Source organism: Petromyzon marinus, chromosome 30 (genome assembly GCF_048934315.1).
Source record: "Petromyzon marinus isolate PM22_M1 ecotype Great Lakes invasive population chromosome 30, UKy_Petmar_22M1.pri1.0, whole genome shotgun sequence".
NCBI classification, from domain to species: domain Eukaryota; kingdom Metazoa; phylum Chordata; class Hyperoartia; order Petromyzontiformes; family Petromyzontidae; genus Petromyzon; species Petromyzon marinus.
Genome location: NC_133696.1, coordinates 1,126,707 through 1,154,577, shown reverse-complemented (window position 1 = coordinate 1,154,577; position 27,871 = coordinate 1,126,707). Strand labels below are relative to the sequence as shown.

At 50.4% G+C, this 27,871-nt stretch overlaps 1 protein-coding gene across 1 annotated transcript; it reads left to right on the top strand.

The window, feature by feature from the left end:
• The first annotated feature begins 614 nt into the window (after window positions 1–614).
• Window positions 615–27,702, top strand: FEZF1 (FEZ family zinc finger 1). The gene is made up of 4 exons (XM_032963131.2): window positions 615–2,014; window positions 13,330–13,464; window positions 17,445–17,577; window positions 22,230–27,702. Exons 1-4 carry the CDS (start codon window positions 1,058–1,060, stop codon window positions 22,502–22,504), a joined length of 1,500 nt encoding a protein of 499 aa, XP_032819022.1. The 5' UTR covers window positions 615–1,057; the 3' UTR covers window positions 22,505–27,702.
• The last annotated feature ends 169 nt before the right edge of the window (window positions 27,703–27,871 follow it).

Here is a 27,871-nt window from a genome sequence, read left to right as displayed (position 1 = left end):
ATATTTGTGTTTCGGAAACGCCGATATAAGTAAGAATGTTCGCTCACGCAGTGACGAAGATCGTGACTTGTATTTAACTCGGCGCGTTCTCGACCGAATGTGTGTACGCCCGCCGGTGATAATCACTCGCACGCTTCAATGTTCAAGTGAAGGCTCAATATTAATTTGACCGTTTGACCATCGCCTGTTCATTATTCCTTGCCCCGGTGAGTGAATTCACTCCGTTTCGCGTCAGTGTCTGGCTCAATCGACTGTCGTAACGATAATAACTACACAGAGTAACGCCACGCACGTAATCAAAGGTGGTTCCTGGATAGCAAATCACCCTTTTGCGCGTGTCGTATTCCTCTACACACTTCTTGAGGAGGCCCTCATCCAGCAGTGGATTGGCCACGGCTCATAACGACAATGTCGACTCCTCTTATTTGCTCGCAGCCTGCACGCGCTCTCCTCTTGTCTGGTGAGTTCCTCACCAATTCACAGGGAGAGAGTGAGTGATCGGCGGGGCGCTCTTTGTTTCTGTAGGATAATTCCGACAGAACCTCCACGTGGACATCCGTAAGGCGCTCGTGCCGCCCGTCGTGTGATAACGGTCTCGGGGGGGGGGGGGGAAGAGCTTTACAGCTCATCGGATTCCTCCCTGTATAAATATTCTGACTGTGTCTCTTGTGTCACCCGGAGGTGGCGTCTCTCGCTGTCTCCGTGCCAGACCGAGCCGTGACCCCGTGCCAGACCGAGCCGTGACCCCGTGCTGACCGAGCCGTGACCTCGTGCCAGGCTGAGCCGTGACCCCGTGCCAGACCGAGCCGTGACCCCGTGCCAGACCGAGCCGTGACCCCGTGCCAGGCTGAGCCGTGACCCCGTGCTGACCGAGCCGTGACCCCCACCGCCCTCTGCTTTGTGCACGGAAGAGCTGAAGTTGAGGAAGCGCCTCGCACGGCGTCGCGGGCGTCGAGGAGGAGGAGAGGCGGCCGAGCCAGCGGCCCGCCGCGTCCACGCTGCGGCCACCTCCCCTGGCACGCCACCACGGGCGGGCAGCTCAGCGGGGCCCTCAGCCATGGCCAACAACAAAGCGCTCACCTTCTCCATCGAACGGATCATGGCGGACACTTCGGACGCTGCTTCGAAACTCCCCGCGGGGCCCCTGGCGCCCCCCTTGCCCTGCGCCTTCCCCGTGGGATGCGCGGCCTGCCCCGACTTGTGGAAGTACGCGGTGCCGGGCGGCAAACACCACGACAACAGCCACCAGCACCACCACCACCAGCACCACCAGCAGCAGCACCACCAGCCGTACGCGTCCTGCGGTCCCGTGTGTCTGTCTGGTGGGAAGCTTCTCGCCAGGGCCGGCTCGCTTGTGGACCACGCGTTGCAGTGCGCCAACGGCCAGCAGAACGGCACCACCACCACCAACCACCACCATCACCACCAGGTGGTGCGCCCAGCCTTTGTGGAGCACCTGCAGCACCTGCAGCACACGGCGAGGACTTTCTACGCCCTCAACTCTTGCTTCGGCCAGCATGCCGAGACTGCTCCGGCGGCTGTCCCGCAGACCCCCGCGGGCCCACGCGGCGCTCGCCTCTGCTCCACGGCCGCGCCTGTCCCAGCGGCCGACGCCACCAGAGCCTTGCACGTTCAGACGAAAGTCCAACAACAACAGCAGCAGCACCACCATCACCACCAGCAGCAGCAGCATCATCATAACCATCATCAGCAGCAGCAAAAGCAGCAGCAAAAGCAGCAGCAGCATCAGCATCGACAGTGGGTGGAGAAGACCAAGGCTCATGGAGCCGGGGACGCGATCCAGACTGGAGCCGACAAGGCGCAGGCCCCCGGGTTCGAGTCCCTGTCGTGCGGGCTGCAGTCCCGGGGCGTCGGCCCCGGGAAGAGGCCCTCCCCTGGGGAGGCATTCGCCACCGCCGCCGCCAGCGGCGTCAGAAGCGTCTCGGGCAAGACGGAGTCGAGCAAGCAGAGCAGCGACAGGAGCAAGCTGTTCGCGTGCGACCTCTGTGGCAAGGTAACGCGATGTCCGGTCATCTCGCTCGGCATGGCGGTTGTTGTTGATGATGATGAGAACTCTTCCTCCGTGGTAACGGAAGTACGCACGGGCATTCAAATTCACCACCAACCACGCTCACCTCATACTCTCACCCCGCGTACTCTCACCCCACGTACTCTCACCCCACGTACTCTCACCCCGCGTACTCACCCCACGTACTCTCACCCTGCGTACTCTCACTCAGCGTACTCTCACCCTGCGTACTCTCATACTGCGTACTCTCACCCCGCGTACTCTCACCCTGCGTACTCTCACTCAGCGTACTCTCACCCCGCGTACTCTCACCCCGTGTACTCTCACGCCACGTACTCTCACTCAGCGTACTCTCACTCAGCGTACTCTCACTTAGCGTACTCTCACCCCACGTACTCTCACACCACGTACTCTCACCCCACGTACTCTCACCCCGCGTACTCTCACTCAGCATACTCTCACTCGGCGTACTCTCACTTAGCGTACTCTCACCCCACGTACTCTCACCCCACGTACTCTCACCCCACGTACACTCACCCCGCGTACTCTCACCCCACGTACTCTCACCCCACGTACTCTCACACCACGTACTCTCACTCAGCTCACTCTCACTCAGCGTACTCTCACTCAGCGTACTCTCACTCAGCGTACTCTCACCCCGCGTACTCTCACCCAGCGTACCCTCACGCCACGTACTCTCACTCCGCGTACTCTCACTCAGTGTACTCTCACCCCACGTACTCTCACCCCACGTACTCTCACCCCACGTACTCTCACTCAGTGCACTCTCACCCCACGTACTCTCACTCCGCGTACTCTCACTCAGTGTACTCTCACCCCACGTACTCTCACCCCACGTACTCTCACCCCACGTACTCTCACTCAGTGTACTCTCACCCCACGTACTCTCACTCAGTGTACTCTCACCCCACGTACTCTCACCCCACGTACTCTCACCCCACGTACTCCCACCCCACGTACACTCACCCCACGTACTCTCACACCGCGTACTCTCACCCCGCGTACTCTCGCCCCGCGTACCCTCACACCACGTACTCTCACCCCGCGTACTCTCACCCCGCGTACTCTCACCCCACGTACTCTCACACCACGTACTCTCACCCCACGTACTCTCACCCCGCGTACTCTCACCCCACGTACTCTCACTCAGTGTACTCTCACCCCACGTACTCTCACCCCACGTACTCTCACCCCACGTACTCTCACCCCACGTACTCTCACCCCACGTACTCTCACCCCGCGTACTCTCACACCATGTACTCACCTGCACAGAGGGCACGGCCACGGCAGGCGCGGTCACGGAGACGAGAGACGCGGAGATGAAACGAAACTCGTGACGGCAGAAGTGTTAGGGTCACGTAAGTAGTAACTAGCGGTCTATTATGGTAATGTAAGTGGGAACAAGAGATGTAGCGCAGGCATCTAACTAGTAGCCAGAGATGTATTTCTGTAATTTAACTCGTAACTAGAAATGCAGCATGCTCATGTAACTAGTCACAATACGTCGTGTTACTGTTACGTTATTAACTACAGATGTATTGAAACTATAAATAGCATTGCCGCCTTGTAGTGAGTAATTGCACATTGTGTTTGTGTAGTAACGGATTACTTGCAGACGCATTCAACTCACTTCGTTACTGCAAATGTATTACAGAAATTCGGAGTGATCCATTTATATATACCCTACCACAATAACAAGGAGACATTGTAAGTGGAACCAATATTTTGGATTGCAAATCCTCGACGCGTCTCCCACATGCCTCGTGACCCTCCTCCTTTCTGTAACGTGCCGAACCATCGCTTTCACGGTATTCGTCACCCGTTGAGAAGAAAGCCAGAGAGACGTTACATTATGAGTGGGGTGTCTATAAATGGATCAACCTATGTATAATTATAACAGCCGCGTGTGCATTGGATATACCGTAATGTCACGCCTCGCGTATTCCTTTACACCCTAACCGGTAAGTACACTTGCTATGCTGCAACCAGTAGCTACTGCACCCCACATATTGCACGAAGCTGCATATTGATGGCAATGCAAATCCGTCACTTGTGTGTGTTGTGTGTGTTGTGTGTGTTGTGTGTGTTCGCAAGCCGTGACCCCCAGCCGTGTATCCGTCGAGGAAGTTTTGATACTTTCGACCTGGGGGGGGGTGACCCCAGGCTTTAAAAGCGACCTGCAAGTGCCTGCAACGTCGTCACTGAAGCCTTCGGCTGTGCCTAGAGAACGGCACATGCTGATAGATGTAGAGATACAGCTGCGTTTGTCACACCAGACACACACACATATATGTGTGTGTGTGTGTGACACACACATATGTGTCACACCAGACACACACACATATATGTGTGTGTGTCACACCAGACACACACACATATATGTGTGTGTGTGTCACACCAGACACACACGCGACTCTTTGATCCGTGCCGCGAGCTGGGCAAGTCAACAACAACAACAACCCGGCAATGAGCGTGCGCTGTGTGTGTCTGTGTGTGTGTGTCTGTGTGTGTGTGTCTGTGTGTGTATGTCTGTGTGCGTCTGTGTCTGTGCGTCTGCACACACACAGACACACACACAGACAAAGGCACCCCGTGTAGCCTGTAACAGACTGTAGGGGCAAGTGCTGTTGGCGAGCAGCAGCTATGAAGGCCGGCACCATTTAGAGGCCGAGTCGACCTAGGGGGGATGCCCAGGACCGGTTCAGATCATCGTCGCTGGGCGTTGTGCGTGAGCGGGAATCGAACCCGGGTGACAATAGCGCAGCGTAGCGCTGACCGCTGTAAGACATAAACATATATGTAGTGTATACACACACAGACAAAAAGGCGTGTTCGTCTTTAACGGGTGCTCGCTAACAGCTCTTTGGATCGCTCTATTTGGCTGTTAGTGGCTCTAATTCACTAGATGTGTGTCGTTTTGTGTTTATATCTGTTTGTGTACATATAGTGCATGATATATGTTGGCGAAACAATATATTTATCACTTACCAATATCTTTATCCGAGTTAAGTTTGCTCAAAGTCAGTTTATCACGAAATATAATGCCATTGTGGTGTATATACATTATACTGCACTGACAATGGTTGTGATTAATCCTGCGATGATGCATGCGCAGTGAGTGTTCATTCTGATTGTTATAATACGGATTGCGGTTCGTGCATCGATGTGTATATGTTGTTTGTATGACAATCAGGTGTACTACGTGCTATGTGCATATATCACGCTATGGGAATATGACGAAGATGCTCTCACGTTCATTGTGAGAAGGCTAATTGATGCTTGCCTTTGCAATTAACATCACCCAATTGCGTTATTATCGCATGACACTCCCAGAAGGACCACCACGTGTCTCATAGTGATTCGTTGGCGATGCCGCTGCCTTAACAGTGATATCACAAACAAAATGTACAGCATCTGTTTACTGCTATATAACATGTGCTGTATATATGTAATATCCGACGTTTTAGGCAATGGCTCTGCGTCTTCATAGCAGAGATGCGCTGCCCAGCGTCGACTTTGTTTTGTACGGGAATGCGGCTTTCGATATAGCGGTGTTAATTTAACTATCATTGAGTAACCTCAACTTAAACAAAATACGCATTGTCATGTTTCGATTAATTCCAATTCCGCGTCACTCTACGCAGTGCGCCAAATGCACATTATCCTAACTACTAAGAATCACTTGCAAATATTACTCCCGAGTCATTTAATGCACGTGGAGAGACTGGTATATATTGAGACATACATAATGTGTGAATGTGACAGTGTGTGTTTATATGGGTTATCATTTGGAGAGAGATCCTGTCAGCAAAGTATTTACCGCGTTTCGTATTAAAAGTCAATGTATTGTGTAAAATATATACACATACTGAAACAATATAGAGGGATTATACATAATGTACAATTTCCGTTCCTAGACTGTTTACTAAACCATGGTGGTTTAACAACCGCTGATGAAACACATCACACGATCTTAACCATAATAACAACAATGAACACACCACGTGATGTATACAATGAGAACCCGCAGACAGAAATAACTTTACTACGAAGCTCCCACTTAAGTGGAACTCGCTCGTCGCCTTCACCGAACCAGTGTGGTGAAGTATGGTCAAATACCCCTCCCTCCTCCCCCACTCGGGGTGAGGGAAACCATCATCCAGCAGTGGATTTGACCAAAGGGCTGCACTAGGGTAAAGTCTGTCGTCCACGTGTCCCGTCCACGACAGCACGTGCCCGATGCGGGAGGTGGGCATGCTGCTCGTGCTTGTGGTGGTGGTGGTGCAGGACCTGGGCCTCCCCTAGGTCGACTCAGCCTCAAACGAGTACCTGGTGCGGCGTGTAGTAAACATCGCCACTGGGGAGACAAAGGCGGCCGGGCGTGGTGCTGGCCACCCACCCCCTCGCGTACCGTGCCGGCCTTCATAGGTGCTCGCTAAAAGCACTTGCCCCAACAGTCTGTTGAGACTATACGGGGTATCTTTGCATTTGGTGAAGTGTAACGTTAATGCTGATAAGAGCGATGTTTACCCGTGAACGTGCACACTCACCGAGTTCACTTGAGGAGCTGTCACCTAGCCGCGATCCATCTACCGTCAGCCTCTAAGCTATGAACAGGCATCGTGTAGCGACTCACTACACACACACCTGGGTATTGACAGAGTGCAGTGCGTTACCTGTGAACACACCTGGGTATTGACAGTGTGCGGTGCGTTACCTGTGAACACACCTGTGTATTGACAGTATGCGGTGTGTTACCTGTGAACACACTTGGGTATTCACAGTGTGCGGTGTGTTACCTGTGAACACACTTGGGTATTCACAGTGTGCGGTGTGTTACCTGTGAACACACTTGGGTATTCACAGTGTGCGGTGTGTTACCTGTGAACACACTTGGGTATTCAAAGTGTGCTGTGTGTTACCTGTGAACACACTTGGGTATTAAAAGTGTGCGGTGTGTTACCTGTGAACACACTTGAGTATTGACAGTGTGCAGTGTGTTACCTGTGAACACACTTGGGTATTGACAGAGTGCAGTGCGTTACCTGTGAACACACCTGGGTATTGACAGTGTGCAGTGCGTTACCTGTGAACACACCTGGGTATTGACAGTGTGCAGTGCGTTACCTGTGAACACACTGGGGTATTCAAAGTGTGCTGTGTGTTACCTGTGAACACATTTGAGTATTGACAGTGTGCAGTGTGTTACCTGTGAACACACTGGGGTATTCACAGTGTGCTGTGTGTTACCTGTGAACACACCTGGGTATTGACAGTGTGCAGTGTGTTACCTGTGAACACACTTGGGTATTGACAGTATGCAGTGCATTACCTGTGAACACACTTGAGTATTGACAGTGTGCAGTGTGTTACCTGTGAACACACTTGGGTATTGACAGAGTGCAGTGCGTTACCTGTGAACACACCTGGGTATTGACAGTGTGCAGTGCGTTACCTGTGAACACACCTGGGTATTGACAGTGTGCAGTGCATTACCTGTGAACACACCTGGGTATTGACAGAGTGCAGTGCGTTACCTGTGAACACACCTGGGTATTGACAGTGTGCAGTGCATTACCTGTGAACACACTTGAGTATTGACAGTGTGCAGTGTGTTACCTGTGAACACACTTGGGTATTGACAGAGTGCAGTGCGTTACCTGTGAACACACCTGGGTATTGACAGTGTGCAGTGCGTTACCTGTGAACACACTGGGGTATTCAAAGTGTGCTGTGTGTTATCTGTGAACACATTTGAGTATTGACAGTGTGCAGTGTGTTACCTGTGAACACACTGGGGTATTCACAGTGGGCTGTGTGTTACCTGTGAACACACCTGGGTATTGACAGTGTGCAGTGTGTTACCTGTGAACACACTTGGGTATTGACAGAGTGCAGTGCGTTACCTGTGAACACACCTGGGTATTGACAGTGTGCAGTGCATTACCTGTGAACACACTTGAGTATTGACAGTGTGCAGTGTGTTACCTGTGAACACACTTGGGTATTGACAGAGTGCAGTGCGTTACCTGTGAACACACCTGGGTATTGACAGTGTGCAGTGCATTACCTGTGAACACACTTGAGTATTGACAGTGTGCAGTGTGTTACCTGTGAACACACTTGGGTATTGACAGAGTGCAGTGCGTTACCTGTGAACACACCTGGGTATTGACAGCGTGCAGCGCGTTACCTGTGAACACACTTGAGTATTTACAGTGTGCAGTGTGTTGCCTGTGAACACACCTGGGTATTCAGAGTGTGCAGTGTGTTACCTGTGAACACACCTGGGTATTGACAGTGTGCTGTGTGTTACCTGTGAAGACACCTGGGTATTGACAGCGTGCAGCGCGTTACCTGTGAACACACTCGGCTATTCACACATTCCCAGGTGGAGGTGTAATTACCCAAGATTCCTCCGACGCCACACAACGTCCACCCTTTACACGTTCACCAATCTTACCGTCAACATTGATTCAAATGAACATTCTCTTGCACTTCATAGCATTATTATCAATGGTATTATTATTGGGCATCATCTATGTAAAAAGTAGCTACAAATGTATTGCCCGTACTCTAACATACAGTTGGAGCTGTGGCTATAAACCCAGTGACCTCAGCTTCATTATAATTTATTTACAATTTAATGTAACTAATAACCGTGTATTGTTGTTATTTTGTATACTTCTTATAGTGTTACTAGTAAACTCTAAATGTATTGCTGTGACGCTTGAAATGATAAAATATCGGCCCTTTAACTTAACAGGTGACCTTTTGTAAACCATTGGAAGGATCCGTGTTCAATTCTGGTGTTAGGCCACGTGGCAATTTTATACCAAAATGTAAATATACTGTCGCTAACCGTCCACTAAAACCAAAGATCTTTAGTTGCAGGATCTAACTTGGGTCGCCTTCTTCAAAGCGCAGCGCGCTAACCGCGTGACTTAGCTCTGCTCTCTACATAGAGATCTCTGCTCTCTACTTAGAGAGATCTGCCCTCTACATAGAGATCTCTGCTGTCTACTTAGAGAGATCTGCTCTCATTCTCTCTCTCTCTACACTGTAGTCTATCTGTGTCACTTTCTCTCTCTCTCTACACCGTAGTCTATCTGTGTCACATTGTCTTTACACCGTAGTCTATCTGTGTCACATTGTCTCTCTCTCTCTACACCGTAGTCTATCTGTGTCACATTCTCTCTCTCTCTCTCTACACCGTAGTCTATCTGTGTCACATTGTCTCTCTCTACACCGTAGTCTATCTGTGTCTCATTCTCACTCTCTACACCGTAGTCTATCTGTGTCACATTGTCTCTCTCTACACCGTAGTCTATCTGTGTCACATTCTCTCGAGACCGTAGTCTATCTGTGTCACATTGTCTCTCTCTACACCGTAGTCTATCTGTGTCACATTGCCTCTCTCTCTACACCGTAGTCTATCTGTGTCACATTCTGTCTCTCTCTACACCGTAGTCTATCTGTGTCACATTCTCTCTCTACACCGTAGTCTATCTGTGTCACATTGTCTCTCTCTCTCTCTACACCGTAGTCTATCTGTGTCACATTGTCTCTACACCGTAGTCTATCTGTGTCACATTGTCTTTCTCTGTCTCTACACCGTAGTCTATCTGTGTCACATTGTCTCTCTCTACACCGTAGTCTATCTGTGTCACATTGTCTCTACACCGTAGTCTATCTGTGTCACATTCTCTCTCTCTCTACACCGTAGTCTATCTGTGTCACATTGTCTCTCTCTCTCTACACCGTAGTCTATCTGTGTCACATTGTCTCTCTCTCTCTACACCGTAGTCTATCTGTGTCACATTGTCTCTCTCTACACCGTAGTCTATCTGTGTCACATTCTCTCTACACCGTAGTCTATCTGTGTCACATTGTCTCTCTCTCTCTACACCGTAGTCTATCTGTGTCACATTGTCTCTGTCTACACCGTAGTCTATCTGTGTCACATTGTCTCTCTCTACACCGTAGTCTATCTGTGTCACATTCTCTCTACACCGTAGTCTATCTGTGTCACATTGTCTCTCTCTCTCTACACCGTAGTCTATCTGTGTCACATTGTCTCTCTCTACACCGTTGTCTATCTGTGCCCCATTCTCTCTCTCTCTCTACACCGTAGTCTATCTGTGTCCCATTCTCTCTCTCTCTACACCGTAGTCTATCTGTGTCACATTCTCTCTCTCTCTCTACACCGTAGTCTATCTGTGTCACATTGTCTCTACACCGTAGTCTATCTGTGTCACATTGTCTCTACACCGTAGTCTATCTGTGTCACATTGTCTCTCTCTCTCTACACCGTAGTCTATCTGTGTTACATTGTCTCTCTCTACACCGTAGTCTATCTGTGTCACATTCTCTCTCTCTACACCGTAGTCTATCTGTGTCACATTGTCTCTCTCTCTCTACACCGTAGTCTATCTGTGTCACATTCTCTCTCTCTACACTGTAGTCTATCTGTGTCACATTCTCTCTCTCTACACCGTAGTCTATCTGTGTCACATTGTCTCTCTCTCTCTCTACACCGTAGTCTATCTGTGTCACATTCTCTCTCTCTCTCTACACCGTAGTCTATCTGTGTCACATTCTCTCTCTCTACACCGTAGTCTATCTGTGTCACATTGTCTCTCTCTACACCGTAGTCTATCTGTGTCACATTGTCTCTCTCTACACCGTAGTCTATCTGTGTCACATTGTCTCTCTCTACACCGTAGTCTATCTGTGTCACATTGTCTCTCTCTACACCGTAGTCTATCTGTGTCACATTCTCTCTACACCGTAGTCTATCTGTGTCACATTGTCTCTCTCTCTCTCTCTACACCGTAGTCTATCTGTGTCACATTCTCTTTACACCGTAGTCTCTCTGTGTTACATTGTCTCTACACCGTAGTCTATCTGTGTCACATTGTCTCTCTCTACACCGTAGTCTATCTGTGTCACATTCTCTCTACACCGTAGTCTATCTGTGTCACATTGTCTCTCTCTCTCTCTCTACACCGTAGTCTATCTGTGTCACATTGTCTCTACACCGTAGTCTATCTGTGTCACATTGTCTCTCTCTACACCGTTGTCTATCTGTGTCACATTGTCTCTCTCTACACCGTAGTCTATCTGTGTCACATTCTCTCTACACCGTAGTCTATCTGTGTCACATTGTCTCTCTCTCTCTCTACACCGTAGTCTATCTGTGTCACATTGTCTCTCTCTACACCGTAGTCTATCTGTGTCACATTCTCTCTGTCTACACCGTAGTCTATCTGTGTCACATTGTCTCTCTCTACACCGTTGTCTATCTGTGTCACATTGTCTCTCTCTCTACACCGTAGTCTATCTGTGTCACATTGTCTCTCTCTCTCTACACCGTAGTCTATCTGTGTCACATTGTCTCTCTCTACACCGTAGTCTATCTGTGTCACATTGTCTCTCTCTACACCGTAGTCTATCTGTGTCACATTGTCTCTCTCTACACCGTAGTCTATCTGTGTCACATTGTCTCTCTCTACACCGTAGTCTATCTGTGTCACATTCTCTCTACACCGTAGTCTATCTGTGTCACATTGTCTCTCTCTCTCTCTCTACACCGTAGTCTATCTGTGTCACATTCTCTTTACACCGTAGTCTCTCTGTGTTACATTGTCTCTACACCGTAGTCTATCTGTGTCACATTGTCTCTCTCTACACCGTAGTCTATCTGTGTCACATTCTCTCTACACCGTAGTCTATCTGTGTCACATTGTCTCTCTCTCTCTCTCTACACCGTAGTCTATCTGTGTCACATTGTCTCTACACCGTAGTCTATCTGTGTCACATTGTCTCTCTCTACACCGTTGTCTATCTGTGTCACATTGTCTCTCTCTACACCGTAGTCTATCTGTGTCACATTCTCTCTACACCGTAGTCTATCTGTGTCACATTCTCTCTACACCGTAGTCTATCTGTGTCACATTGTCTCTCTCTACACCGTAGTCTATCTGTGTCACATTCTCTCTGTCTACACCGTAGTCTATCTGTGTCACATTTTCTCTCTCTACACCGTTGTCTATCTGTGTCACATTGTCTCTCTCTCTACACCGTAGTCTATCTGTGTCACATTGTCTCTCTCTCTCTACACCGTAGTCTATCTGTGTCACATTGTCTCTCTCTACACCGTAGTCTATCTGTGTCACATTGTCTCTCTCTACACCGTAGTCTATTTGTGTCACATTGTCTCTCTCTCTACACCGTAGTCTATCTGTGTCACATTGCCTCTCTCTCTACACCGTAGTCTATCTGTGTCACATTCTCTCTACACCGTAGTCTATCTGTGTCACATTGTCTCTCTCTCTCTACACCGTAGTCTATCTGTGTCACATTCTCTCTACACCGTTGTCTATCTGTGTCACATTGTCTCTCTACACCGTAGTCTATCTGTGTCACATTGTCTCTCTCTACACCGTAGTCTATCTGTGTCACATTGTCTCTCTCTCTCTACACCGTAGTCTATCTGTGTCACATTCTCTCCCTCTCTACACCATAGTCTATCTGTGTGTAGTCACGAAAGCTTTAAATCGAAATTGATCTGTGTGTACTAACGTGTGTGCGTGTGTGTGCGTGTACTAACGTGTGTGCGTGTGTGTGCGTGTACTAACGTGTGTGCGTGTGTATGCGTGTACTAACGTGTGTGCGTGTACTACCGTGTGTGCGTGTACTAACGTGTGTGCGTGTACTACCGTGTGTGCGTGCACTACCGTGTGTGCTTATACTAACGTGTGTGCGTGTGTGTGCGTGCACTTCCGTGTGTGCGTGTGTGTGCGTGTACTAACGTGTGTGTGTGTGTGTGTACTAACGTGTGTGCGTGTACTATCGTGTGTGCGTGCACTTCCGTGTGTGCGTGTGTGTGCGTGTACTAACGTGTGTGTGTACTAACGTGTGTGCGTGCACTTCCGTGTGTGCGTGTGTGTGCGTGTACTATCGTGTGTGCGTGCACTTCCGTGTGTGCGTGTGTGTGCGTGTACTAACGTGTGCTGGCCACCCACCTCTACGTGTGCCGTTCCTGGCTTCACCGGAACTCGCTGAACAGCACTTGCCCCAACAGTCTGTTAAAGGCCATATGGGGGAGTGGGTATTTGGTATTAACATCTACCCGTCATCAGGTGATCACCTACGTGACTTTACCGAAAGAACCAAAGAGTATGGATTCCTGCAGTCACGAAAGCTTCAAATCAAGATACCACCAGCCCTGTCTAAAGGCGACACGGGGGATCGTTGTCTTTGTGTGACGCGCGCAGGTCTTCAGCGCGCAGTACAACCTCACGAGGCACATGCCCGTGCATACGGGCGCACGGCCCTTCGTGTGCAAGGTTTGCGGCAAGGGCTTCCGCCAGGCGAGCACGCTGTGCAGACACAAGATCATCCACACGCAGGTGCGCGCCCCACATGTGTGTGTCACTGTGTGTGTCACTGTGTGTGTCAGTGTGTGTGTCACTGTGTGTGTCACTGTGTGTGTCAGTGTGTGTCAGTGTGTGTGTGTCACTGTGTGTGTGTCAGTGGCCTCCATAGGTGCTCGCTAACAGCACTTGCCCCTACAGTCTGTCAAGGCTACACGGGGGATATTTGTCTTTGTGTGGAATGAGTGGTAGCGTCGTGGTTAGCGCGCTGCGCTTGGGCCGCTTTTTATCGGCTTCAGCGTCACGCTCCGAATAAAATTGAGCGTCCTTCAAAAGCTGCAGACACGAAGCGAGAACAATGAAACATATCACGGTGTCTGTCGTCACTCGTCATAATGTGGTGTCTGAATGTCTCTACGTTGCGAGATGTTAACTACCTCCCTGGTATACAGAAGGTCATGGGTTCTCTCTCCCCGTGGTCGTGTGGATTTTTCTCCGGGTCCTCTGGTTTTCCCCTCCACATTTAGAATCAACATCACGCGCTTAGAGTGTTTGGCTGCTTTAAATGTCCACGCGATGATGATGAGCCACTTCGTTGGGCTATCATTTGTGAGTGCCAAGTCGCTTCTGAATAAGAGTCTATAGCTCAGTGGGCCCTGCCTGGTGAAATGAAACAATTAGTTTCGTTTAGAATCGACCGCGTATGTTCTTCACGTCGACGTCTGGAGCCCCTCGATGGCACCGAGAGAGGCCACCGTGGTGGGTAGTCACCGTGGGTCGCCACGTGGGTAGCCACGTGGTGGCTAGTCACCGTGGGTCGCCACGTGGGTAGCCACGTGGTGGCTAGTCACCGTGGGTCGCCACGTGGGTAGCCACGTGGTGGGTAGTCACCGTGGGTAGCCACGTGGTGGGTAGTCACCGTGGGTAGCCACGTGGTGGGTAGTCACCGTGGGTCGCCGCGTGGTGGGTAGTCACCGTGGGTAGCCACCGTGGATCGCCACGTGGGTAGCCACGTGGTGGGTAGTCACCGTGGGTCGCCACGTGGGTAGTCACGTGGTGGGTAGTCACCGTGGGTAGCCACGTGGTGGGTAGTCACGTGGTGGGTAGTCACCGTGGGTAGCCACGTGGTGGGTAGTCACCGTGGGTCGCCACGTGGGTAGCCACGTGGTGGGTCGCTGGCTCACGGCCCGGGCAGCGTCAGATGCCCCACGCGGGGGTCGATCGCCCGGACACGACGAGATGAGGGAATTCTGAACATGTTTAACAAACACATGTTTAAACACATTTGTTTGATTTCACTATCATTAATTTCACGTATTCATATAGAATAAAAGTTTATGTTTTATGTATTTAATTACAATCGTCATGTATTTTTAAAAGGCTATAAGCATAGTAGAATATGCTGATTATTTAACCAACACATGTTTTACATTTTTTTAGTTTTCTTACTTAACGTATTCACTTGCATGTATTCACGTAAATGAAAGTAATTTTGAACGTGTTATTACAATCGCAATAGCTTTTGAGAGGCTAAGCACTATATTAAGTAGAGTCTTTCCATATAACCCTTCACCTCCTCAACACAACAAGTGACATGGGATGGGATAGCCAGGGCCTTCGGTACAGAGGTCACTCGCCGTGGGTCGAGAGTTGAACTCGCGTCGTCGGGTCCAGCATCTACAGCACGCACGACGCTAACCACAGCGGCGTCGCCCCTCCTCCCCGTCGCGATTATATTCGCGAGCACGCATCAACGGCACGACACGCACACGAAATAGTGAACTACGTGATACATTTAGAAAGGTTACCTACTCAAAACGTCGGGATGTTCATTTCTTCTCACGGCGGCAGCTACACACCGCGTTATGAAAGTCCAGCGTGTTACACGCTTGCAGCAAGTACTGTTAGTAATCACAAGCACACAACGGCAAAGATCCCCCGTGTAGCCTGGTACAGACTGTCGGGGCAAGTGCTGTTAGCGAGTAGCACCTACGAAGGTCGGCACTGTGGCACACGAGGGGGTGGGTGGCCAGCACCACGCCCGGCCGCCTTTGTCTCCCTCGTGACGATGTTCACAGACCGCACCAGGTGCGCACTTCAGGCTGAGTCGACCTAGGGTAGGCTCAGGACCGGTTCAAATAAGCGGCTTTTATTGATCGTGATCGGGAATTGAACTCGGGTGGCCGGGTTCGTAGCGCAGCGTGCTAACCATTGCGTATCCAGTACGATATACAACACACATATACATAGTACCCACACACACGTGTGCACATATACATACAGCACACACACACGTGTACACACACACATGTGTACACATATACATACAGCTCACACACACACGTGTACCCATATACATTCTGCACAAACATGCATGTACACATAAGTTCAGCACACACACGTGTACACATATACATATAGCACATACACGTGTTCACACACACGTGTACACACACGTGTACACACACACACGTGTACACATACATACAGCACACACACGTGTTCACTCACACACACGTGTGCACACACACGTGTACACACACGTGTACACACACACACGTGTACACATATACATACAGCACACACACGTGTTCACACACACACACGTGTACACACACACGTGTACACATATACATTACAGCACACACACGTGTACACACACGTGTACACACTCACGTGTTCACACTTTCAAAGATAAAGACAAAGCTCCCCCGTATAGCTTTAACAGACTGTAGGGGCAAGTGCTGTTAGCGAGCAGCACCTATGAAGGCCGACACGGCACACGAGAAGGTGAGTGGCCAGCACCACGCCCGGCCGCCTTTGTCTCCCCAGTGGCGATGTTTACACACCGCAGCAGCTACTCATTTGAGGGCGAGTCGATGTACACCCCCATACGTATACATGCGGAGGAAGATTCACCCTTCAGCCGCATGATTCTAAATGGGTGTTAGCGAGCACCTCTCACCACCACTCCGATACACCTCACAAGGGAGGGGTGGCGCAGTGGTTAGCGCACTGCGTAAAGTATGAACAGCGGGGACCTGAGTGCGACTCCCGGGACACGGCTAACATCAGTGGCAGCGAGTGGTGTCTGAACCGGTACTGCCACTCCCACCAACCCGCAATGACCAGCGGGGTGAAGTATGGTTAGAACAACCCCCGATCACCACACGGCATGGGGAGGCAGTCATCCAGCAGTGGATTGCCCATGCCTGACGATGAGTGAATTTAATTGCGATTGGCTGCAACAGTTTATGATCAATAAAAGCCGCACACGATCTCGACCAGCGAAGTCTGCGTGTGTTTGTGTGAATGATGCGGTCGTGGAGCGGCGACCGCGCTGCGCTACGAACCCTGGCGACCCGGGTTCGACTCGCAGTCACCAAGGACAGGGACGATTCTCTGGACCGGTTTGGGGTCTCATCCCCCAGGTCGATTCGGCCGCAAATCAAGTACGTGGTGCAGCGATGTAAACATCAGCACTGGGGAGACAAAGGCGTCCGGGCGTGGCTGTCCACACCAACCCCCTCGTGTAGCAGTCCCGGCCTTTCTAGGCGCACGTTGACAGCACTTGCCATGTGCACAAGGCTGGAGCGGGCATCTTGGTCTGTTACATTAATTACCAACGTGTTTTGAGCCCAACTTGAAGCAAACATTAATGAGTCAACTTTGCTGCGACGAACAGCACACGACGAGCGGTTGTATAATTGATGGCTCACAGCTGAGATGCATCTTGCACATTATTTAGGAAGGAACCGTGCCTTATGTTTGGAACTCATGAACAACACATTCAGCAGAAAAGTCACGCTTTTCCTGAGTAAGATGAGAGTGAGACGTGAGACCGTGTGTGCGTGTGTGTCTTAGTTAGCTGTCGCCACTGGCGAGTCAAATGAGGCCGAGCGTGATGCCGGCCTTCATAGGTGCTGCTACTCGCTGGTAGCACTTGCCCCCAACAGTGTGTCGAGGCTACACGGGGGATCTTTGTATTGTGTCTCTCTCTCTCTTGGCGTGTGAAGGAGAAGCCACACAAGTGTCAGCACTGCGGGAAGGCCTTCAACAGGAGCTCCACGCTCAACACGCACATCCGCATCCACTCGGGGTACAAGCCCTTCGTGTGCGAGTTCTGCGGAAAGGGCTTCCATCAGAAAGGTGAGTTCCCTCTCCTCCTCCGCCACCTCGTCGTCGTGTTAGACGTCACAAGAGGTAGAAGATCCTGTAACGCGCGTGCAGATTTCCTCCGGGTCGGAGGTGCGGGAGCCACTAAAGGGCTGGCGGGGAGGGGCATCATCAAGAGTTTCCCACGCTCTGCGGTCCTACATTGGCTTGCTTGGCCACGAAGTGAGCGTTTTATACCACGTAGCAGGGAGAAAATCCACGCGTCCGACGGGGCCTGGGAGGGTAACATTCAGTCGCCGTGTAGATGGAAACAGATGGAGATTAATCCCACTGTCTGTACACTACTGCCATCTCCTGGCCGTGAGATGACAGTACAGTATTGTACAGTACAGTATTTTACAGTACAGTATTTTACAGTACAGTATTTTACCACACTGGTCGGTGCCGGATGGAGAAGGGGGCCCAAGAGACGCCTCGCACTGCCGGCGTTTGTCCGTGGTTGAGACTCCAACTCGGGTGACCAAGGTTCATTGCGCGGGGCTGCGCTAAGCAATGCACCACCACCTCCACCCCAAGTTCGTTTACGCGACTCCAAGTTCCCGTCCATGTACCTCGACTCCCCACTCATCATCTCCTCGCGGGCGGGTAAAGCACCCCCCCCCTTCCACCAATGCAGCAATGGACAGAGACACGTTGCACTCTGTGCGTTGCTGACCTCCACGCAAGGTGTGTGGTGCACGGAGAACCCCGTGAACCACACACCGCCAGCGACGCGGCGGTGGCGGATCGCTTGAGATCATCGTGAGGTCATCGTGAGGTCATTGTGAGGTCATCGTGAGGTCATTGTGAGGTCATCGTGAGGTCATCGTGAGGTCTTTGTGAGGTCATCGTGAGGTCTTTGTGAGGTCATCGTGAGGTCATCGTGAGGTCATCTCGCGTCTCGCCCGGCTGGGGGCCTCGACGTCATCCGCGCAATGGGGTCCGGGGGTGCTTACCCCCCCCCCCGTGTCCACCCCCCCCCGTGTCCACCCCCCCCCCAGTGTCCACCCCCCCCCCCAGCGTCCACCCCCCCTCCAGTGTCCACCCCCTCCCCCCCAGTGTCCACCCCCCCCCCAGGGGGAGCACTTTGTGTGTGTGGGGGGGGGGTTTCTAGTTCACCGGTGCTCCTGTATATGGGGAGGAGGGGGAGCGGTGGTGCAGCAGTTAGCCGCACTCCGGTGTTCGATTCCCTGGCAGCGGCGAACGTCAGTGGCGAGCGACGTGTGGGCCGGCCCGCACGAGACCAGCGTGGTGAAGTATGGCCGAGCAGGGCTCACCGCCAGGAGGCGGCGTGGCGGTGATGGGGGGAGGGGGGGTGCCTTCACCCAGCCTTGATATTGACACAGCGATGGAGTAGCTCACGATCCGCCTAAAGGGGCATTCAATTGCAAGCTCCCTATTGAACCGGTTGAGCGCTCTCCTTGACAAGGGCAAAGCAGTCCCGGGAGACCCGTCTGGTTTACCACTCAGCCAACGCAATGAGGTTATGGAAGGCTCCTGGAGACACTCATAGTCTAGACACGCACACCCTCGTGAGAATTCGGAAGCGACGCGAGGTTCCGTCTGTTCGGTACCTCCTGGACGGGAGACGACTGCCCGCACGGCCTACGGCGGGCGAGCAGATTTGAGCTGCGAGGTGGCCAGAAGATAGCAGCGCAGCAATGGATTCTTGAGGTTTGAGCGTTCCTCCAACACGTGGTAGGTCTGCTCCGGGCACTTTGTTTCCCTTGCACAATGAAGCCACGAATTAGTAAACACATTCCTGCGGAGGGAGCTGGTAGGAACGTTGGGTTGCTCGGTCAATGGCCAGGGTCAACGGCGGCACCACGTGGTGTGTTCCACAAATATGCCCGACTGTGAGGGCGGGCACAAGCCGGCGTGAGTAGGTTAAACGTTGAGTTTTATAAGGGCACCACGGGGTGACCAGCCCCTCCCTACCCAGCCCCACCCCTCCCACCCCCCACCCAGCCCCCCCCTCCCCACCCAGCCCCTCCCCACCCTCCCCACCCAGCCCCTCCCCACCCTCCCCAGCCCCTCTCCACCCTCCTCACCCAGCCCCTCTCCACCCAGCTCCACCCCTCCCATTTTATCCGGGTGTCCGGATACACGTGGACAGACATCCACAGACATACACAATTAATCCCCTGCCTCCTGTGAATTAATCCCGGTTGGGCTTCCAGTCCACTACGGTTCCTACCAGTATTAAACTTGACATTGGCCAAAGATCCCTATTGTAATCGACAGTCAATATCAAATCCATAGCAATCAATCAGAAAGATGGTGATCAGAATGAAGATGACGAACGCTTGTGTTGCAATTGAAACGTCGTCGTTTTTTTGTTATTTTTTGTTATATTCTTTGAACCTACCTACGTGACTTTACCGAAAGACCCAAGAATATGAATTCCTGAAGTCACGAAAGCATTCAGTTAAGAGCAATTAACTGTTCATTGTTCAACCGGTTCACGTGCACGGTCGATCTGGTGGCGTACAGGCGCCGACTTTAGCACCGGTATGAAGAAGCGCTCGCACTGAGCTCGAGAGATCTTCTTTAACGGCTGATCATGCTGGGCGTATTCCCCAGTGAAACGTCCAACGACATTGTGAACAAGTCGCTGCTTCCCTTTCAATGTGCAAGCGAGTTGGCTGAAAAACGACAATGTATGGGCACCTGAGCCGTGTGTGACAACTTCGTGTGTCTGGCCGCATCACGCGGCGGTCACTGACACCCTCGGAGCTCAGCTGTGGATCAGAACTTCGCCTTTCGTATTTGTCCATTAATAATTATAATTAGACTGTATATAACAGGATCATTCATGCAAGTGACAAATCCTGCTCTCCAACACACACCCGGCGGCGTGTTGTAACAGTAACGAATTGGCATGTTCTGTTTACGTGACAAACCTTCATACAAACAAAGTAATTGGCCGTGTCGGGCGGTAGCGGGTTTAACGATAAACATTTTTATGTTTACGCAATCTAACCACAAAAAACCTCTATTATGGATATACAATCCTAGATAAGAAAATTGCGAACCACATTACCAGATTGTTTCCCCCCCCGCACCTCCGATTAGCACGGCTAACCACGCTTGGCTAACCACGCGCGGCTAACCACGCTCGGCTAACCACGTACGGCTAACCACGCTCGGCTAACCACGTACGGCTAACCACGCACGGCTAACCACGCGCGGCTAACCACGCTCGGCTAACCACGTACGGCTAACCACGCACGGCTAACCACGCGCGGCTAACCACGCTCGGCTAACCACGTACGGCTAACCACGCACGGCTAACCACGCGCGGCTAACCACGCGCGGCTAACCACGTACGGCTAACCACGTATGGCTAACCACGCTCGGCTAACCACGTACGGCTAACTACGTACGGCTAACTATGTACGGCTAACCACGTACGGCTAACCACGTACGGCTAACCACGCGCGGCTAACCACGTACGGCTAACCACGTACGGCTAACTATGTACCGCTAACCACGTACGGCTAACCACGTACGGCTAACTATGTACCGCTAACCACGTACGGCTAACCACGTACGGCTAACTATGTACGGCTAACCACGTACGGCTAACCACGTACGGCTAACCACGCGCGGCTAACCACGCACGGCTAACTACGCACGGCTAACCACGTACGGCTAACCACGTACGGCTAACTATGCACGGCTAACCACATACGGCTAACTATGCACGGCTAACTATGTACGGCCAACCACGCGCTGATAACTATGTACGGCTAACCACGCGCGGCTAACTATGCACGGCTAACTATGTACGGCTAACCACGCGCTGCTAACTACGTACGGCTAACTATGTACGGCTAACCACGCGCGGCTAACCACGCGCTGCTAACTATGTACGGCTAACCACGCACGGCTAACTACGTAGGCTAACTATGTATGGCTAACCACGCATGGCTAACCACGCACGGCTAACTACGTACGGCTAACCACGCACGGCTAACTACGTACGGCTAACCACGCACGGCTAACCACGCGCGGCTAACCACGCGCTGCTAACTATGTACGGCTAACCACGCACGGCTAACTACGTAGGCTAACTATGTATGGCTAACCACGCATGGCTAACCACGCACGGCTAACTACGTACGCCTAACCACGTACGGCTAACTACGTAGGCTATGTATGGCTAACCACGCATGGCTAACCACGCACGGCTAACTACGTACGGCTAACTACGTAGGCTATGTATGGCTAACCACGCATGGCTAACCACGCACGGCTAACTACGTACGCCTAACCACGTACGGCTAACTACGTAGGCTATGTATGGCTAACCACGCATGGCTAACCACGCACGGCTAACCACGTACGGCTAACTACGTAGGCTATGTATGGCTAACCACGCGCGGCTGACCACGCACGGCGTAAAACAATGACGCGCCAATGTGTGGCGGCCTTCACGCCGGCGTGAAGGCCGCCACACATTGCTTGAAGCCATTGGGAGTTTGACAGAGCGACTACTATGGGGGTGTTGTCACGTGCTGTGTGTTTTGTCGTGAGCCTTGCAGTGGGGAACTCTGCGTTAGGGTATCGTTCATTAACCACCAGCCGTGTGCCTTGTCTCCCACCTACCTCACTGCTGCTGCTGCTGCTACGCTCGCTCCCAGGCAACTACAAGAACCACAAGCTGACGCACAGCGGCGACAAGCAGTTCAAGTGCAAGGTGTGCAGCAAGGCGTTCCACCAGGTGTACAACCTCACGTTCCACATGCACACGCACACGGAGACCAAGCCCTTCACGTGCTCCTTCTGCGGCAAGGGCTTCTGTCGCAACTTCGACCTCAAGAAGCACGTGCGGAAGCTGCACGATAGCTCGTCCCACGCGCTCGCCACCATCGCTGCCGCCGTAATGCCCGAGGAGCAGGAGGATTCGTCAGAATAATCCGAATCTTTATTTAGACTGTCGTCCAATGACGCACACTTCCTGTTACAAATCATCTACGCCTTGAGTTTTCCTGGCTGGCTGCTGGCTGGGCTCCTGTCCGTCCCAACACTCACCAGGTGGTTCGGGGCTGCTGCTGTGGGCCGAAAGGGGTATTTTTTTGAAACGTATTCTTCCGCGTGACAGATAAACATTGAGTTGAAACGGTGGAGGAAGATGCTCGGAAGGCTTCTCATGGGTAGCGACACCCACGAGGTGTGAGTAACGAAGACAGAAGACGGACGCGGTTCATTTAATATCGCTCTAACTTTTCAACGTACGCTCCTATTAGTGTAATTATTTCGCCAGACTATTCTAAGAAATCCCCGGGAATGTGTAAACAAAAACCCCATCACAATACAAATTATCTTACCATTGTATTACACTAGTAGATAAAAGGAAGATTACTTTGAGCGCTCCGAGTCCATGATTGTTAGAAGAGTGTGAAGACAACAACGGGGGCTCTCAAAACACCAACAAACGTATTTATCCATAATACAGCTTTTTGGGTTAGATCCCGTAAATATCTAAATGTGTCGTTAGACCCGCCACCACCCGACACAGCCAACTAGTAAGGGTTGTCACGTCAACAGAACGTGGCCAATTCGTCACTAGTACAGCACACCGGTGTGTTGGAGAGCCAAGCCACAACATTTACAATCAGAGTACGACGTTTTGCCAGTAATTACAACTAGCTTCATCAGGCGACAGCCAGATTTGTGACGAATTGTCATGTTCATTTGACGTGACAACCTTTACTAGTTGGCTGTGTCGGGTGGTGGCGGGTTTAACGACACATTTAGATATGTACTTGCTCTAACCCAAAATATCTTTATTATATGGATGGTGTTTCGCACCAATGTGTGAAGCACCAACTCTAGCTCCCTATATCCACCAGTGCCCGGCTGGCCCATACCACGAGAGGGAGCTCTAGAGTTTGGCCTACTCTTCCACGCTTGGCAAACATCTTAGGAAGAGGTTGGGGGTAACCCACATTTGACCCCACCACACGTGACCTACAGATATAACTAGTCGTGACAGCATTCAAAAAGAGCAGCAAATTGTGTGCCGGCGTCATGCGGCATATTTGCGAAATTACAAAGTTATTGTTTTACAACGCAAATTACTTAAATTGGGATTACGCGCGGCAGAAAACGTGGCCCGGTAGTGGCACAATGATTGCCCACGTGCAGGCCCCGTGCACAGGGAGAGCTGCCACTGGGGGTGCCATTGGCACGGCTGGGATGGGATGCGATTTTAAAGGCGCTGGGCGGTGCCGAAGCTTGCGCCATATAAACGCAAAGACGATTGTTGTTGCTGATTGTTGTTTATTGTTGTAGTTTAACTTGGTGCGTGAATTCACTTGCGCTGCTGCCTCGTTGGCTCCACACGACCCGTGTGTGTGATGGTCACGTGGTTTAGACTTGTCAGCCCGGATAGTTTATGATATTTTCCACAGAGGTCACCAGTTCAAATGAATGAGGAGCGTTGCATCAAAGGTATTTGTGTATTTTATTGGTCGATTATATTGATGGTGTGTGGCGGCTAACAATGCCTCGAAGTTTCAAACTATTTGCAACTTTGTGTGTGTGTGTATATGTGTACATTATAATGATGTTACGAAGCGCAATGTGTATAATGGTGTAATGTATGATAATATTGTATCGTTACTTTGGAACATTGATCTTTCAGGCAGGAAGCAGTGTTCCTATAGGCTCATGCGTGTCTAAGCAGACATCGACAAAGAACATCGATTGTTTAAACGTGAATCACTTAAATGATGACCTTTCCTCGTCTCGGGGCTGTTCGTCGCTGTACGGTACTTGATGATTTTTTAAAGCGCAAGCGTTATGTTACGGTGTCACCTGACACATTAACGATTGTACAGCACTTCAGACAATTATTGAACTCGTAGGCTTTCGCGAGCAGTTATTATTCATAATGAAAGTTTTTGGGTGAGATCGCGTTATTATGAATGTGTCGCAACCCTCCACCACCCGATACGGCCAATCAGTAAAAAATGTGTCACGTTGACAAAACGCCAATGAGTTACTTCTTCAGCCCACCGGTGTGTTTGAAGAGCGAAACGTCGTACTACTCAAATTCTAAATTTTGTGGATTCACTCTTCAAACAAACACCGGTGGGCTGAAGAAGTAATTGGCATTTTGTTAACGTGACACATTTTATACTGATTGGCCGTGTCGGGTGGTGGAGGTTTGCGACACATTTTTAAATAACGCGATCTCACCCAAAAAACCTTTATTATGAATGATTGAACTATGACGGGTGCACGAGTTCCCATGGGCAAAGAGTGCAGCCTCCAACTGTTAGTCTGATATCTCTATCTCTGCTTTGAAGGAGGACTACTGACCGAAACGTCGCCTATTATATATACATGTGTAGTTGTCCACTTTATGGCGGTGTTTATGACGAACCTGAGTGTGATTGTGCGTATGCACCACTGCCAACGCAACAGCGTCACATGGTGTATGCTTTTAAAACGCACACACACACATCGACACATAGATGTATGCTTCATTACCTTGACTGAGTACATCTATGTACTCAACATTCTAGCCAAGCAGAGTACCAGCGTCAGTATTAATTGGTCACAGACTCCTCTGAAACATAGCTAATAGCTGCGTGGGCTTCACCCGGTAAATTCAATAGTTTAGTTGAAGCAGGCAATACACGTGTCCCTTATGTCTTGGCGTGTAAAAAGTCAACGTATCTTACGCATCTTATCAACCGCACAGCCTTCTGGGAGCGCAGATATAATTTCAGCAGGAATTATTTTAACAGAACATCTGGACCGGTTTCAGCAGTTCTCGTCTCATCAGCAGTGTCAGGCTTTCTTGGACCGCAGTGCTGGTGAACTGCCCAGGTGGCGTTCACAGACAGACTATCCCGCTTCAGCAACTCGGATGCAAATAATGTCCCGCTGCATGCGCCTGATGATTACGAAACGCGTTCCATGTGACGTAGAGAGTGCTTTCACGACTCTATCGAACGCAAAAAAAGAACGCTAATTAATTAGTCGTACAGAGCGCTACTTGAACCAACAGGAAGCGATGTCTCTCCATGACGCACGCCCCCCACCCGGGCAAGGACACGCGTGTGTCTTGATTTGAGTCGGCTGTCTGCACGTGGTGACGTGAGACACAGGAACTGCCCTGGACACCTGGGATCACCCAAGCAGGCCGAAGTCCATTTGTAGCTCAGTGTCCCCATTGAGAAAGTGTCACTACCGCTTTAAACAAATTATTATGACACTGGCGATGTTACTGCTGTTGTTGGCACTGGTGCTCAACAAAAAGCCCAACACGTCTGCCTATAACACTGTGGCCTTAAAAGAGAAAATATGTAGACAACGTTTCGGGCACTGGCCCTTCGTAGCACATAGAATATTTTATATTTTACGTGCCATGAAGAAAAGCCATTTCCGAAACTTTGCCTACTATATTTGTCTATTTAAAGGCCACATATTTTAACAGCTCTGTTTTAAGATTCGTGTAAATTCCGTGTTGCTAACGCGTTTACACAAAATAATTCTAACGCGTGCTCGTTCGGTGATTTTATTGCGTCAATTATTTAGCCCTTTGGTAAATTTGGGCCTTCTACCACCGTCTCCAACACCACTGTACTAATTCTAGATTTGAAGCTTTCGTGACTGCAAGGATTCATACTCTTTGGGTTTGTGGGTAAAGCACGTAGGTAAAAAATAAATAAAATAAATGAAAACAACTAAATTAAATCACGAGGTTTCGGGTGCAACACAAGCGTCCTTCTTCGGGTGGGGAAAACGTAGTGAAAGCACAAACGCTTTAAGTGTTTGCGCCCGAAACGTCGTGATTTAATTTAGTTTTCATTTGTTATTTTTTTTTTTACCTACGTTACTTTACCGAAAAAACCGCTGTACTAACTTACAGTCTCCAACACCGCTGTATTAACTTACAGTCTCCACTAACGTACCGTCTCCAACACCGCTGTACTAACGCACGTGTCCTGTCACTGTGTGAGGTCACTCTGCTGTTCCCTCCCCACACCTCAGACACTGGCGACCTTCCTCGACTCCTCTCTGCAAAAGGCCCCCCCCCCCCCCCCCGTTTTTGTGCAGCGTCTTTGAGCGAGAGACGCCGTGCAAATCTACATGGTGTCGTCACAATGCATTAACATGTAACTTTTAAAGACACAACTGCACATGCATCTCGGCGAGGGTATTTTGCCCCGCAATGTTTTATTCGCAATGTCCACTGGGGTAGGGTGCAGTGCGAGGCACGCGTGGGGTAAAAGGCATTTCTTGTCCTCACGGAAACGACGCCATCGGCCCGCAACTAAAATTACTGCACCTGGGCAGGCAATCGAGACCAGGACAAAGAAACCCCATCACCACACACACACACTTGAACCTTATGGCGGGACCCCGGGGGCCCATAAGCGAACGACACGGCGATCTATTCCTCTCCACGAGCTCTAACATCAAAGTTTAAAAGTTTTGTTTCTTCTGCGCATTCGTTCTCGCTGCTACTGCTGCAGCGCGTGGACACGGCACGACACAACAGAACGAACCGCGCCAGGCGGGTCGCGGCGTTGATGTGCGCGGTGGGACGGAGCCGCCAAAAATGAATTAAATTTAATGACGATTTTGACTTCCGTTTATTCGGGACCCCGGGGTCCCCGCTATAAGGTTCAATTATATACAGCACGCAGGCTGTATTAATTGTACATAACAAGTCGGTATGGGCGCAATGTTTTCATTATGCCAGGAAGAAAACGTTTATACAAAAATGAGCACAAATCAAACGGCATGTAGAGACGTTCACAGGTTGTAAAAATGTTGTTAATAATGCATTGGAACAAAAAATATATAATTTTAAAGCTCTGGTACTTATTTATTAATAATGCTGTATAATGTGTGCTTACCCAAAATGTGCAGCCGAGCATATTTATATATAAATGCGTTAACACTCATTGTGGCCGAGGAACAAGTGTGTACGTGTTTTATTTATTTCGCAGAGATGATTAAACTTGCTATAACTGTCAAATCATGCTTGCACGTGAGACTTTGTTTAGGTGGTAGACGTTGTTCGTGATGGTGCCTGCAAATGGTTTTCGCGCAATTATACAACACACATTTTTTTGTTTGTTTTTGGGACAACATCGATCCCGCAACATTTTTGCAATAGAAACAAGTGCCAATCCGTTTTGTGTTTTATTACCAAATATTATCTCTTGAAATATCCCAAAATAATTATTTAAGTACTGCGAGTACATTTTAGCCACGAATTGTAGACATTCACGTAATTGTGTTTGTTGCATTGAAATAC